The sequence below is a fragment of the Aulostomus chinensis genome, chromosome 15, assembly GCF_037954235.1.
Source record: "Aulostomus chinensis isolate RoL2024-O1b breed Wild chromosome 15, RoL_Achi_v1.0, whole genome shotgun sequence".
NCBI classification, from domain to species: domain Eukaryota; kingdom Metazoa; phylum Chordata; class Actinopteri; order Syngnathiformes; family Aulostomidae; genus Aulostomus; species Aulostomus chinensis.
The window spans coordinates 7,234,539-7,250,762 of record NC_141334.1 but is presented as its reverse complement, the minus strand read 5'-3'; the positions used below and the strand labels follow the sequence as shown (position 1 = coordinate 7,250,762).

The 16,224-nt window shown below is 40.4% G+C and overlaps 2 protein-coding genes across 5 annotated transcripts in view; both read left to right on the top strand.

Annotated features, from left to right (window-relative positions):
* Positions 1-1,936: 1,936 nt before the first annotated feature.
* LOC147248479 (leukocyte cell-derived chemotaxin-2) lies at positions 1,937-8,673 on the top strand. Of its 2 annotated transcripts, none has more exons than XM_086226894.1 (6): positions 1,937-2,023; positions 2,317-2,365; positions 4,427-4,735; positions 5,524-5,614; positions 5,780-5,925; positions 8,009-8,673. In XM_086226894.1, the coding sequence occupies exons 2-6, from the start codon at positions 2,323-2,325 to the stop codon at positions 8,173-8,175; spliced, it is 756 nt and encodes a 251-aa protein (XP_086083020.1). In that variant the 5' UTR covers positions 1,937-2,023; positions 2,317-2,322; the 3' UTR covers positions 8,176-8,673. The 2 variants fall into 2 exon arrangements, with proteins under 2 accessions (XP_086083020.1, XP_086083021.1); XM_086226895.1 differs by having other exon boundaries at positions 1,981-2,023; positions 2,286-2,365.
* A 1,703-nt stretch (positions 8,674-10,376) lies between these two features.
* Positions 10,377-16,224, top strand: part of sh3pxd2b (SH3 and PX domains 2B) — a 41,940-nt gene continuing 36,092 nt past the window's right edge. For all 3 annotated transcript variants that reach the window (XM_086226583.1, XM_086226582.1, XM_086226585.1), the window contains exons 1-2: positions 10,377-10,707; positions 14,518-14,598. In XM_086226583.1, the coding sequence (XP_086082709.1) occupies positions 10,636-10,707; positions 14,518-14,598 (153 nt within the window). In that variant the 5' untranslated portion in view covers positions 10,377-10,635. The remainder of the gene's footprint in view (positions 10,708-14,517; positions 14,599-16,224) is intronic.

Genomic DNA, 16,224 nt, shown 5'->3' with positions numbered 1-16,224 from the left:
CCCCCGTCTTCACTCACTGATTCACTGACTCACATTTAAGAGCTTTTACTGCGGCTTTCATTATTCTCGCCGTGTCTTGCCCTGCCATGTCTTATTGGTCTCCTTCACTCCTTAATTCCCTCTCTTCTTTTCAGATTCAAAGCCACCGGGTCCATCTGTGTAATCCTCTGGCCAGATATTTGATAATCTAAGCCGCCTGGCTGCAAAAGGCTCAACTCAACCACTATTGAGCCCATACTCCTACCCTCAGTACATTGTAATTCAGAGAGTAACTTACAGAATGAAGGCAATCAAAAGGCTCCTCATCTCCTCCATGATGCATCTGTATAATAAGACATACTCAGACTGGGCTTGTGTTACTTTTTCCCGATTATTTTCTTGATATTCATACAGGTGTTTTAGATGGTATTTGTAAGAAAAATGTCAAATATAATAAAAAGTAACAGCTGCCACTGTCTCACTTAAATGCTGTGTGTTTAGAATGTGATTTCCTGACTTAGAACCCACTTGCTGGGTTTGAAAAGTTATGGCTTGTATGTAATGAATGGACTGAAGGTAATTGCCCCTTTTTCCCATCCTCTCGTAGAGACTGACTTTATCCCAGACAGGAAATTCTTTCTTTTTTGTAAATGCAGTGTTTATTGGATATACTGAGTAATCGAATAAATTTTGTATCTTTTCTATTACATTCCGATTTTTCAAAATAAAACATCACAACCTCACAAAAGTAGAGATTTCCTTGGCGATAGAGGCTGCAGAAACTTGTGTATCAATTGTGATTCACTAGGTGTCACAGGGTTAAGTAGTTGGTGCTGTACTCTACAATAAATGGCCTCAACACGCTATCTATGTGCAAGTTTTAGAAAAAGAGACTCCACACATTTGGTTAATACCTGCAAATATTGAAATAGGTATTAGACACACCTTGTACTGCTGTGCAAACACACAGTTTTACTCAAGCTATGACTTTTATCAGCCATGGCTGTATTACAGTTCCTGTAACCTTCAATAAATCATTAAATACCAGTCATGCACATTTACAGGTTTGTCCCTGTACACGATTTCTCACTCTGTGAAAATTCGTACTGCCGATTGATTTCTATTGGGAATCATAAATGCCAGAGTCATGCATGGAGAAAAAGGATTTTCCTCCCTTTGATTTGACTGTGTGAGAACATGCAGCTCCAAGAGACTTAACACATGATGATTGCTGACTGCGCTGCGTATGTGTTCCAAATGATTTATACAGGTGGGAGGGTAATGGAAGTCGTGAAGAGAATGTTTAATGCATGTTTGCTGCACTCTTGCTGCACCGTCAAGTCAAATCATTTGATCAATTGTGTCGTTGGAACTGGCACAAGGAATGGCTAATTGATTTTGTGCTGCAGCAGTAGATATTTAATAGGACATTATTCCTATTAAAGGAATAACAGCCAGTAATCCATGCAGATTCTCTCTGTAATTTAATTGGAGGAACAAATTAGTTCCACAATAAAGACAATGTTGCTGTAATATTTTGAGAGACTGTAATAAAAATTTGATATCATCTTAAATAATAGGCTGAATACTCACTGCTGTGATTTTTCAGATGAGTCGGTATGAAAGTTTATTATCGACAATGAATTTACAACATTATAATTAAGAGAAAGAGACATTTTATGGTTAATAAAACACTGTAAAATAACAAAAACTAATATTTGAATGTCAGCTCAGTTGGCAATAACCAATTTCAGAATGGAATCTTTATTCAAGTCATGTTTTTCAGTCCCTTTTTTTTTTTTTCTCAGAGGCTAGTACAAGGCTCTGTATAACTTTCAGTTTAGCAACAAAAAGTCAATGAAGTGTGCCTTTTCCAGCAAGTAAATGGATGGGTTTTCCAAAAGCCAGTATCAATATTGACAGAGGGGGGGCATCCTGTGGTCCGGGGCTGCAGCTTCCCCAGCAGGCTGGTATTCCAACAGTTCCTGCTTTGTGTTTCTACCCACTGCGCCAGAAGCCTCACTGCAACTCCTCCATAAGGCTGGTACGTATAGCTTGATTTGCTCTCACTAGAAAATCCGACTCAAGAGGAGGTTTTTGGCCTGCTTCTGTTTAGCTCTGGAGATTTGAGACAGGTTTACAAAAACAGTTTCACTATGCAACTTGAGCTCCGATTCTTGAGGCGACATTTATAATGAGCAATAACACTAATACACATACTGTCCTGCAGCTTGATACGAGAAATGACACCCTGTGTGACGCTTACCTAGATGGAATAGTTTTGTTTTTCTCTTCCTGTTAAACAGATTTTTGACTTCTGACCTGATTCTCTGACAGACAGACATGTTGCTGAGGGTTTGTCTCACTGCAGTTCTGCTAGTATTCTGTAAGTAGCCTATTTCACGCCAAATGCACACTTACACCAGCCAGTTTCAGCATGCGTTGTAGCACATGCAGTCTAACATATAAAAACGCCTGGAGTGTTTATGTGACTGTATCAAGTTGACCACGCAAAAACAAAAACAAAAACAGAGGCACGTGCACATGAAATGTCACGGTCAGACACAGTCACTGAACTTTGTCATTCACTAGCATGCACTAATAAGATTCCCATTATAGGAACAATAAATGGTTTATAAATATCCATTTGCCTCCAGAGATTACATGAACTGAACTCTATTAAGAGACTGCTAAATCGTGTAAACACAAAACCTTGGGGGGCGGGGGGGGGGGGGTGTCTTCTGCTCGAGTGACTGTGTGGATGGATGAGACATTTAAAGCATGATTTAATGCTTAATGCAACATTAAATCATGGCATCTAACCGCAAAGCTTAAGGCACCCATTGACTCTGAAGTGCTGCTGAGTGACATGAAAATGAGACGAACAACTAGTTCCAGTGATAAAGATGATCCATGACATCCACATGGACACAGCTCTGCATGAGACGCACCCTCTTATGCTGTACAGTGTTTACTTGCTATGGCTGTCAGTAACCCGCTGTCTCCTGTCGACATGCTCATCGAGGAACTCAAACGGGCTTCTTTTTATTTTGTCATACAAATATCTGTTTGACCAAACAGAGAAAGTATTACTCAAACGTACCAATAAAATAGAAGTATTTTCACCTTTAAAAGATTTGCATGTTCTATTACACCGTGCCAGCTTGGGTGCCAAAAATTTGAGTCAACTTTTTAAAAATAAAGGGAGAAATGGTATATTTATAACGTGTTAACTTACTTCTTAATATAATATAAGGCTTAAACTATTTATTTAAAAAATAAAAGAAGAAAATAAAAGCCCATCAGCTCCAAATTTACTGGTTTTACTCCATATATGATCAGATGTGGTCTTGGCCTGGAAGATATGCAGGTAATGCAAGGTGGAAATGTATAATCAGATAAGCTTCACATCATTTTTCATGAATGCCGCATTAACAAGACAGACTTGGTTAGAAGTTCAGGATAAAGAAAAATAAGTAATTTGAAGTCAGTGGATCAGCAACCACAGCAAAGAAGGCGTCAGTCAAACCCTGGCAAACACCCAGAAAATCAAACTCACTGCTCTGGATAAAGGCACTGAATGTATGACAATAATTAATTATTTCTACTAACATCATAGAAACCCACAAAATAATAATTAAGCTTCACTGTAAAATAGTCCAAACTCATTTTGCTGAGGTAATAGACACACATTTTCCCCTGTAAATTTCTGCCTTTTCTAATTTTAGTTCCCATGCTGGGGAAAAATTGCTTTTCCATGGCACAGCCAGCCATGCAGCCCGAATGGCTCGCAGCTATTAAAGTCTTCAAGTGATAAGCCGCTTCTTTCCATCACCGAGCCCAGTGTGTGTTCTTTTGCCAGGGCAGTGTGATTGAAATATTTTCTGTGCCTTTGAGGTTAATAGAGTTAATGAAGATCAAAGACTTGTGTATGGGCAGGGTAATTAGTATGCTGTCAGAGCCAAAACACCCCCTGAATAACTGAATTATGACTCCATATGTCCGTCCACGGAACAAGTGACAGGTCTTCAAAAGTATGTGCCTCGTCATTGCACCTGTGAAAACTCTGTGCTGATGTAAACAAAATGTTATGATTAACCAGGAATATATGTAACAAAAGTCAGAAGTCTCAATTTAAAGCTTAATCTGTGAATGAATGTCTATTTTAAAACAATCATGTACCTGAGAAAGTGATCAAACCTGCATGAGCTTCAGGAGTCAGGATATAACATCAGTTTTTCTGAGCTGTTTTCACTTTACTCTTACTGTGCCTCACAAACTATGTTGGTTTTGTTTTTCACTTTGACTAATGATTCACATTAGTGAAAACACTGGATTCAAACTTTCAACTTCATCAGACAGATTTCGGACTTGATATGAAAATTTCTCACGATGAAAATGTTCTCCCTCCTTAACTCACTTAATTCAAACGTCATCTCTCTTCAAGATGTCCTGTGCAGCTGCGCTTCAGAACATCACAAGCGCAAAGGTGGAGGTCTTCAAATACTTGACAAAACTAATGACAGCCCCACTAGGGGGATGAGAAACTACACAGTAAACGACAGGATACCTAAAGCTGCGAGTCCCTGGAAGAGGGTCAAGAAGACAGGAAATAAAAAAGTTTCCAAGGGACCAAAATTGGACACCAGCTGCACCAATCTGGGAGGCATCTGCCAGCCACACCGCTTCATCTGCCAAGGCCAATACCTGAGAGACAAGTGTTCAAGGGCTGAAGCGCGTCAGTGTTGTATGCCAGGTATACACATGAACACAGGCATACATGCAACTTTCACTTCACAACACCTAAGACAGAGTTGACTGTACATTCATAACCACACGCTTTTGTAACGTACACGTCACAGATTTAAGTGTCACGGGCTCTTTCCTGTCTGAGTCATAAAACTGCATGGAGGGTGGGAGGCTGACACTTTTCAAGAAATCAATAAATGACTTAGGAAACATGCTATATGAAGAGATTCTTTTTTTTTTTTGTTATAACTGGCCTCCTTTCGGGTAACACGGTGGTGCAGTTGTCAGCTCTGTGGTCTCTCAGCAAGAAGGTTCCAGATTCGAGCCCTGGCTCCATCACAGGATCTTTCTGTGTGGAGTCTGCATGTTCTCCCTGTTCCTGTGTGGGTTCTCTCTGGTACTCCAGCTTCCTCCCACAGTCCAAAGACATCAAGAGGGGACGAGGCTGATTGATACTCTAAATTGACCGTAGGTGTGACTGTGAGTGTGAATGGTTGTCTGTCTATATGTGTTGGTCCTGCGATGGACTGGCGACCTGTCCAGGGAGAACCCTGCTTCTCGCCTGAAGGCTGCTGGGACAGGCTCCAGCCCCCCCGGCCTCATTTCCAGATGAACAGAGCTTGACATGACTCAGTGGATGTTCAAATACGTTCCTTTCTCTTTTGTAATATCATTTGACCGATTTCTCTTTTATAATGGAATGCAAATGATTTTTTTTTTAATTGGTGTCTTTTGAGAAGAATCATTTAAGGTTGTTTACACACATATTGTTTTTTTTTTTACCTGTCTCTGTAGTTGGAGCTTGGAGTGTCCTTTGTGCTGGTCACTACAACAACAGAGTGAGAGCGTGTGATGTGTACGGCTGTGGAGCTTTCAACTCCAGAGGGTGATTCTGTCTAAACACATCATTATGCCAGTTTGCAGATAATATTGCAACATTTCTGGTTGTTTCAAATACTCTTTCAAACTGTAAGCTGCCAAAGATCTGCTGCGTGTGACCGACTGAAACAGGACATTTGAGATGATCCAATTCCTTTTGCTCCTCTTTCAGAGATAACGGCCTCCATAAGGCAGTGGACTTGGTGTGTGATGACTATAGTACGGTCAATGCTCCATTCTCAGGCTCTCTGGCGGGTCCAGTGAGTCGGAAAGACCCTGCTGGGATCCAGTACGATGGAGTCAAAATTGTCAATGATGGTAATAAGGAAAAATTGTCAGTCAGCATACTGAAGAGTTGTTAATGTCAAAATATATTTTTGATGATCTAGTTCATATTTGGGCGCTTTTGGCCCTCCTCTCACATGAAGTGATCATGTGAAGATAGAAGAAGTCTTTCTTCTGTTGCTACTTTGTTGGTTCCACTTCAAGAGGACTGAGTTCAGTTTGCTTAAAACACCACACACACACACTTGCCTGCACTGAATGTTTATCCATCCAGACATTGTCAAGACATTTCACACTGAGTCATGATTGCCAACCTGTTGGTGACATTAGAGAAGAATTCTGGAGTAGGATTCTTGGTCACATTGGAACCAAATGAGGTCAAACCTTTTCCACCAGAGGGGAGCAGATTTCATTTTTGGTTTGCATACGTAGACCTATACTGGAAAAGTTAATTCTCATTTGAAACCAAAATATGTGTAAACACTCCTGTGTAAACACTGGTAGGCGTCATTGACCCTTCATTGTTAAAGCATCATGAATTACAAGGATTCCTGTTCAAATAGATGGAAATGCGGTTTGTTAGATGGAAAGAAGGTAAACCACAAATGTCTTGACACCGAATGTCATGAAATTGGGCCAATTTCCTCCATTTTCTGATTACATTTCTTCCCGGGGTCGTTGTAATTTCAAAAAAAAAAAATCTAAGAAAGGTGCTATGTTAAAGCCGCTGTAGCCTTATACTTCTATCTCTACATCCCCGTAATATACGTAGAGCGTATAGGACCATGGCTGGGGCAAAGGTGAAGCCAGGTTATTACACAGGAGGCGTTAGGTGGGGATGGAGAGAATGAGTGATTTAGGGGGATTAGTGGAGGTGCTGGAGGAGGAGGCTGAGACTTCGCTGAACTCCTGTTTGCCTTTAACACCAGGACCCACCCAAGCGCGTGTGAAAGCCCATCAAAGGCTGTTCAGGAATCATGACCCCCTACTGAGGGGCCGTCATTACTGAACAAAGCACTGTGTCAGCGCTTGTGTGGGTTCAGACGGCAATGTGAGTGCACACATGGCTTTGCAATGTATATTTGTGTGTGTGTGCGCCTGGGTGTGTGTATATGTGCGTGTGTGTATTTTTAGAGCATCATTAGTTGTTCTGCTCTGATGAGAAAACATCATTAGTCCTCATCCTGCCTCTACCCCTAATTGAACCGTATTATCAGCAGAACACATGTACTGTCAGCTCCTTTCATCTCTGGCTAAAGTAGAGACATGATGAGACATCACAAAGACACATTACCTCGCCATGGCACTCGCATTACTGTTGAGACACTGATCATTAGGAGCTCCCAGGATTTAATGACGGTGTTTGGCTGGCTTGAGTGGAGCATATTTTTTGTTGTTTGTTTCTTTGATGGCATCTTCTTGTTGTTTTTTTTTGTTTTTTTGTGCCTGCAGAAAGGTAAAGGGTTAAGCTATGTTGATCCATTTGGAATTATGGGGGAAAAAAATGTTAGTTATGTCCGTGTTTCATTTCGCTTATAGGAATTAAGAGTGCATACACACCAATCATGCTAAGTTCTGTCCCCAAATGAACCACATGCAGGTGGTGCGCTACAAAAGTGGAGAGCTAGTTGAGAGGTTGTCGTGACATGTTTTGTTTGTGGCGAGAATTTGATTTGACCTCAGTCCGACAGGAACACGAACACGTCTAAGGCTGAACAACTCCTGAAACCTACTTTTTTTGATGTACTGCTCAAGTAGAAGAAAAAAGTAAACGCTTTATGCTAAAAAAGAAGTAGAAATAAGTAGAAATACTGTATACACGAGTCCAAACGTAGGATTTTCATCCTGTGTTTACTCTTGTGCTCCAGCCCCCCCACTCATCTGACTAATCGATTATTCTCACGTCCTTCCTCTTCTTCTCCTCTCTGGTTTTACTTGAAGTTGACAAACCAGCTCATAGTGTTGCTGCCACCTAACACAGTGTGTGGTTAAATCTAATTCATTAAAAAAGGAGGATAAACTCCAGCTATTGTTGCATCAAAGCACTGAAACAAACCCAGGAGGCTCTTGCTGTAGATCTCCAAGTCAATTATTCTATCTTTTTTGTTCTATTCAGTGCACTGTGTGAAGATCTTCAACATCCGTCCTTTCCGCTACATGGGCCCCGTGACTCAGGGAGATTCCTTGGGTTATGTGTTGCCACTGCAGGAACGCTTCTCCGGCATCACCTCACACCTGGAGCTACAGATGTGCGACGGCACTGACCCCTCCCCTTTCTTATGAGCCCTGATGTCTTTTCATTTCAATGACCTTTCGTCACCTTCACTCGTTTTATCCACCCCTCATTTTTAATATGATTTTAGAGTGGAATATTTCATGTCCTCCACGATCTAGAATATTTTATTCAAACCTTTATTTTGATTATTTTTGATAGCTCTGGTTACTTCATGTCGTCATCTTACAGCCTACAAAACTTTATCATCTCCTGCTTTTTGAATTATTATTTCACACGATGTTGTTTTTTAACTGTAAGGGCAGCAATTTATTTCAAGCGCACAAGCCAGTGATGAGTGTGATGGCCATCTTTTGTGTGTCTGATTTAACTTTTTTAAGCCATCTGTTTATCTGGTCATTTTTTTTAAAGAACTTTTTGATGAATTTCATTTTTTTTTTTTATAAGTTAAATTGAAAAAAAATTCACATCCTTTTCTTTTTTATACAAATTAAGTTCCATCTCTCATTGACTCATATAACCAGTTGTACACGTATGTAAATGATGTAATAAACAAGAGTCACAAATTACCATCACTTATAAAAACTTTTGAGAATTTTCCTGGCTTGCAGTTATCATTTTTTGTCATTTGTTCAGCTGTAGGGGAGGATTTCATGCAGAGAACTGCCACATACACAGTATTCATGTAATGAGTCAATCACACCAAAAGATGGAGCTCTTTTGCAACAAAATATTCAAATCTCAAACTCAATCTGGAGAAACTTCAAAATGTGATGCAAATTACAATCAGATTCAAATTTTAAACAATAAACTACAGCATGTGATATAAAAAAAAAGACCCCAGATGATGAAACCTACTTAAGATGTATTTAAGTAACAAAAAAAAAATCATTTCTTTTGGCTTTAACTAATCAGCGTTAATGATGTTATGACTGATAGAAAAATTTTCATCCAAAGCAGACAAGAGCGTCTCGTGTGTTGCAGTGAGTCAAGCCTGACATTTTCCGTCCTGCTGCCTCAACTTCATAAGTTAAAGATGATCAGTCTTTCCTCAGTCACTGGAAACATGTTACCCAACAGGAAGTCTGCCTCTTCAAAGGCAGAATGAACACCAGTACTGATATGATCTTTGTGAATTACAAAATGAACTTTTGTTTTTTGTGCATTACCTTTACATTTCCCACATAGATTTGTTTCTCCTGCCTATATTCAAATTGCCCACAAGAGTGACTGGAGGAAATAAAATCCTCCTTATCTTCTCTGAGGCTCCTCAGAATTTTTGTACACCAGTGAATTTCACCTACACGTGACTCAAAACAGCTCAAGGTTTTCTTTAAAATGATACTGTTGTCAGTGGGTGCATTACCGTTGCCAGCTAACGGTAATGCACCCACTGACAGTGCCCCCATCTATCAGTTTTTGTTTTGAATAGCCGAAACTGTACATAAGCCCTCTATCTCTATAGATACGGTTATATTTATTTATGTCGGCTTTTAATGAGTCAGCTCAGTTTTCATTTTGAGACCCTGGGGGTGAAATACTTATTAGGGCCTGAGCCTGAAGGTACTTCAGGTGAAGACCCTATTATGTTTGCTCGGCAGAGCAACACATCAGCTGCACTAATTATTAACTGCAACTGTTTAATGTTGCTACCAAAACTAGCAGTGGACAGTGGTTGCTCCGTTACTCAGGAATAGTGCCACATCTGACACTTTTAAGTGGGAAAAATTAAATATCAGATAGATAGCTAGATAGATAGATAGATAGATACTTTATTGATCTCCAGGAGAAATTTGCAGAAAAAATATTCAATGTAATATTTAGACTTAAGTATTCCAACCTTATTCTCAGAATCCAAGCATTTTATACTTTTTTTTAATAACCTCTTAATACAGTTACACTATAATATACATACATTACATGAGATGTGGTTAACAAAGTGAACTGTTCAACTCTGTTTTGGGAGAAGACACACCTGGCTTTGAGAAGCCAAATGTTCATTACTTACTTCATATATATCCACTGCTTTTGTAATGAATGTGTGTGTTTTGTATATTATTTACACCCAAACACCCCCGCCTGATGTTTGGATGGGGAGCCCCCAGGAGCAGAGCCAGGCTGGGGCGCTGCTAGCCTAGCCTGGCTAGCCCGGGGTAGCTGTGACGCTGCAGGGCTGGACCACTCCGATTTACGGTGCCTTCCATTTGCCCAGATGGGAGTGGGCGAGCTGGGGTAGGCTGGGAGTCTGGTTGGAGCCGTCAGTCAGCGGGACGGGACAAGAAGGAGGGAAACTAGGAAGCAACAACTGACTTCTGCTGCTGAGCGGCTGAATGTTGGACAGGAAATCCTTGGACATAGTTCGGTTTACGGAGAAAAGCATTTGTTGCATTCGGAGGTTACGGATCTCAGCTTCGCGGATGACAAAGAACCGTCGCGGTGCAAACTTTCTTTATCGGGTTTGGATTGTTCCAGATTAATTTTCTTAACAGAGACAAAGTGAGGAGGACATCATGCCACGGCGCACAGTGCTAGAAGTAACAGTGCAAGACGTCCAGAAGCGAAGGAATCCCAACAAACACTACGTAAGCTCGGTTTAACCATCACAACAACCGTGTTATTGTTGCGTAAAGTGGGCAGCAAATCGATATTATCCGGCAGGGTTGTTTTTCTTTTCTTTTTCTCCCCTTTCCTGTCGGGTAAAAACAAAGAGAGTATCAAATTACAGCTCGCGAAATGGAGAGATGTTTCAAATTTGGACTTTTTTAGGGACTTGTTGAAAGTTCGAAACCATCTACAGAATCGAAGGTGATCACATGACAAATGTAGCCGCTTACTCATTAACTTTGATCCCAGGAAACAAAAAGCAAACACGCAAACTTGGACACTTTTAAGATTTACTTGATGCCATTTGTGCTCCGTGGTGTTTTACAGATATAACACACAGTTAAACCAGAGTGTATAAGATAAGACTTATCAGTTCTTTTTGCTGCAGTGTTTGACCAATAACGTAAAAAAAACAAAAAAACAATTAAGACGACTCAGAGTATTTGTCTGGCCATTAAGGACCGGACTCTCGTGACCTCTGACCCTCCCTGAGTCTGCATACCTTTTAGTGACTCACTTCAATTATGTATTACATGTAAGTAGAGGACATTGTGTTGACTTCCAGTTCGCTGCTGAGAATCACAATGTATCTCAGTGCTGCTGATAGTCCTGTTGACACGTGCATTAAATTAATTTTAAAAAAAAGGTCACAGAGAAACAAGGATAAAGTTCATCACAAGCGTCACGGCTTTTCTTAAAACTCCAGCAGTTTATGTAGGAAAGTCATGTAACTTTTCATTAGAAGTTTTAATTGTTCCTAATTGGATAAAAGTGGAACCCCTGATTTTTGAATAAGCAAAGGCTGTAACTAAGACCAGATGTCATGTGGTGTTTTTGTTTAGGTTTATGACTGGAGTTATGAAACCCAGCGTTTTAGTTGTGTCACAAACATTGCTTCATATGAATTAGTGGGGGTTAACTGCATGGATTATACCGGTTGTCTGATGTTTTGCACCTAAAGCCCATATTTGCAGATGTCTCCATCTATGTAAATCAAGTTGTTGTTATATTTACAGTGTGCACATACTGCAAAACACGTCATCATTGCAAAATTGAGGAAATAACCAATATCTGCTGACGTGCTGATGTCACCCTGCATCTCTGTTACTTCGTTACCACATGTATGTGTTCAGTTATTTAGTGCATAATAACAACTCTGAGCTGCAAAAGTGACTTGGTTAAATCATTTAGTCGATGGAAGTTAAAGTAATTTACAACTATTCTGATTATTGATGAATCATTTGAGTCTTTTTTTTCGGGGCGGAAATGTCAGTCATTTGCTGGAAACGATTTAAGATGGCAAATGTTTGGGTTTTACGCTGTTGGATGAACAAAAGGAGCAAGTGGAACATGTCGCTTTGGATTCAGAGGCGACCATTTATTGGACATTTTATAGCCTAAATGATTGATCAATTAATCACGAAAATAATCAGCAAATAAATCATTTAATATACTCATTAATTGCAATTGCATTAATTGATGGAAAGCTCAAAAGAGGTTATCCTGATGTCTGCTACTGTAGGTTAGTGAGCGATGACGGGTGATTATACAAGTGTTATCACATTAACAGAGTTCGCTGGCTCACAGTATCTCTGTCACTTCACATGTACCTGATTCACTATTCTGGACATGTGAGAAGTAGGAATAGGAGAAATGTGGTTTTTTTTTTTTTGGTTTTTAAGCAAGATTTCCAACTGGTCCTGCTGAGCTTGCGTGGGAGACAAAAATGTCCAAATGACAAAGGTTCATTTTGTTTTTTTTAACTTGTCTGCAATTCCCACACAAAGGATTCTTTTCTATAATAGGGCATCAAGAGGATACATGTGTTTTAAGTTTGTGTGCAGAATTGCGTCCTGTAGGAAGTAACACGTATGACATCATCTAATCCGACAGCGAGAGTCACTGCCAAGTCATAGCAGGTGTTTGTGTTAGTTCCGATTACGTGGGGTGCGCGCCTATAAGCGTGCCTCGGTTTCATCCGTGTAAGTGTGAAGATATAGCCAGGGTTGATGCCAGGGTTGAAGGGCCAACAGACCTTATACCGCTGTGGGGGCGCGTGGTCAAGGACACTGAGCTTGCAAGGTCCTGTGTCTTCTCCATCTGTGTGTCCGGTTAGGACTGTGTTTTATTGGGCTTCTGGCAGTAACCTCGCATGCAGGCCGGACACTTAGAGGCATCCAGGACCCTCCCAGGAGGTGTGTTTGAAAGTATAACAACAACAACAACAAAAAAAAACCCTTTAACCCAAGATAAAAAGTAGAACAAATGGTAATCCTGCGAGACTTGTGAAAGGGTTTTATTGCAAGTCATAGTGTTGTGAGTCACTGTATTTTGTTTTCCTCTGTAGAGTTACGTTGTCAGACAGTGCTCTAAAATAGATCTTATGCTTCCACGCACACAAACACAATGATTTTTTTAAAGGTTGTGTCTTTTGGGGATACGACTTTTTTTTTTTTTTATTACTTAACAGCTTCCCCACTGGCTGATAGAGCAACTACAATTTTTTTGGTCCATCCATTGCCGTATTTGACTTCAGTGCCCTGGAAGAGCGAGAGGCCAGAGAAGGACTGGGAGTCTGGCCAGCAGAATTGAGCCAGACAAAGTGGGCCACTCGGGAGTTTCCAGTCACCTCCCTGCCTCTCCCCTCTTCTCCCTCTCCTTCTTCTTCTTTTAGAAAGGAAGTCAAGAGCTGTGTTTTTTCAGGTTCAGACAGAGGCTTCGACCAAAAGAATAAAGGAAGATTGCACATGATCACCACGATCAATTTTAACTGAATGACATGGAAGTAACAATGACGGCGTTTATACCCGTCTTAAAAAAAAACGTCTTTGGCGATGGGATCACTAGTGGACTGTAAAAGCATTAAAGACCACCAAGATGCATTGTTATCCAGTCACACTGGCACACCTGCCAGGTGGACTGGGAAACACGGATGTACCCTGGAAGTGTCCCAGACAAGGATGTAACAGGGAAACATGTCATCAGTGCAGGACGTCTCACTATGACCTTCTCATTAAAAGGAAATGATGTAACTACATAAGGAAGTGAGTGATGTGTTCAGATGTCCATGTGGATGGGTGACATCAGGCGGTATCCTGGTTTCCATCAACATTCATTTTCACTTGAAAAGATTTTATTTAAGATTGTTTAAAGGAAAGGGAAAAACTGTTAAATTCTCCTTCATTTTAGCAACAAAAAAAAAAGGTTTATGTTTGATTTAGGTGCTTTTTACATTTTACCCTGATCTTCAAATAGATGATAAATAAAAGTTACAACTTAATAACACATTTTATACACAACCCTACTGTAGTTGCATTGATGCAGGTTAACACTGTGCAGGAGAAAAATTTATATGATGACTTTTGGAGGTATGCTAATCAGCCCATCCACTACCATTCATTGTGCTAAGCTAACTAGCTTTTAAAAGTAAGCCTCCTCACTGCGTCATTTTGTTTTTCTGGGCTATGATGGAACTTTACTGGACAATTAAAACAACCAGCTACACTCATGGTCATCGTGTATGAAATCATGCATAAATGAGTACTTTCTTGGGCCGTTTTTCTGGAAATGTGTCATAAATCTGTAAAGTATTTATATTGAAACCCAAACATCCTCCTTATGGCTCTTCATGCTTCCTTCAGAGGGAGTCACACCATGACCCTTTACTGGCAGCATGAGTCAGGAGTGACGTGCCCAGAATGGAGTGGGGGGTGGATTTATCAGGTGTTTTACGGTATTAGTTGATTGTTTGATCATGGTTCGAGTCATTCTCCTCTTTGCTTTTCCAGGTTTACATCATCAAAGTGTCCTGGAGCGATGGCAGCACTGAAATCATTTACAGACGCTACAGCAAGTTTTTCGACTTGCAGGTGAGCAAGTGTGTCGTGCGTGTGACTGCGTGTTAATTTTTTTTGGTGTGACTGCGTGTTAATTTGTTTTGGGATGTGATTTTCTTCGTGTAGCATCAATGCTTTCCCACCAGTGAATACTCTCACACTGCAACATTGCAACAGTGTCTGCAGACAGTCAGAGCCAGCACTTGTAGCCAAGCCCTGCCTTCTCCACCCATGTGACACTGGTAATTATATTTTGTGAGAGGAGCCGGAAAAGAACCCAATGAAGTTAATAGAGGACAGTGATGAATGCGATGACTGCGCCGATGACCACAGAAATGTCTGAATCATTCTCGAGCGTCATGCTGGCAGTGTGTGGCGCACAAGGAGGGAATGTCATTAGTATCCTAATTCCTCTTCCTCTTTGAAAGGTAATGGATCGAGGCCCTGACCATGTCTGAGTTTAGAGACTACAGGAAATCCAGGATGGCAAACGCACACACAGAGCAAACTAATTGGATTACATTCCTCGTTATTGATCAGGATGGTCAAAGCATCCACACTGAAATAAAAGACTCTTATAGCCTTTGTAGGTTTTCCGTAGGAATGTAAATTAAATTTCATTTAAGCCGGAAAAGTCTTCCAACATTGTTATTTATACATCAACTTCTTTTAATGATTATTTTCAGAAAATTAATAGCACCCTTCTCTAGTTTGGCCCAGGTCCATTTCTCATTGTTGTTGTATAATGAAAACAGGTAGACTAAAACAGTAATTAAGCGCTGTTTCCTGCTGTTTACTGACAACCGTTAAAGAGATTATTAAGTCAATTATAAAGGGATCATTATGTCTATTATATCCACTGCTGGAACACTGCTAATCAATGCAGGAAGGAGGGAACATGTTTCTCCCTGTACACGCACAGACCCCCCATCCGTCTTATTCGTCTATCTCATTCATTACTACGGCCGTAATGACATAGACAAATGACAAAGATAAATTACCAGACTATCACTGCTCAGGGTTCAGATGTTTCTAATCTAATATTGTAACAATGTCACATTCATCTTGGTATGAATGTAACAGTGAGCATAATGTCCTGTGCTGGCTAACCTTTTCCAGGGTTGCTGGGATTAATTGCAGTATGTCAAATGACGATGCAGAACGTTTTGACTGCAATTCATGGTTGGTCAAACAGCCGTGCCATGGATTAGCTTCATGATGCAACCGTGGACCCGCTTTGACCGAAGGCTTTATCGACTTTGTGATAGGGGTCGACTCATTTTTTTCCCTGCCTCAGTATCGGATTTGATACTGAGTATTTTAAGATTCCCAGAATCTTTGTGTTTTAAATTGAATCTCAGATAAATACATTTTTAAAGCTTCTACTTTGGCTTTGCAGCAGACGCTTCCCTCTGGATGTATTCTGTGGTCTCAAGCAATGTCCCACCCACAGCATTGTCTGATTGGTTACTTTCAATGATAACCTATCAAAACAGAAGGAGACTGCGTGACAGACAGGAACACACACTTGGTGTTAGAGTTTTCACAGCAAAGATTTTAATATTTACTTTAAGTTTGTATCAGTTCCACAATGCTGGTTGTCAGTCCATTTGGCATCGGCCCTGAAAAAAAAAAAAAAAAATTGTGCGATTCAAGTAT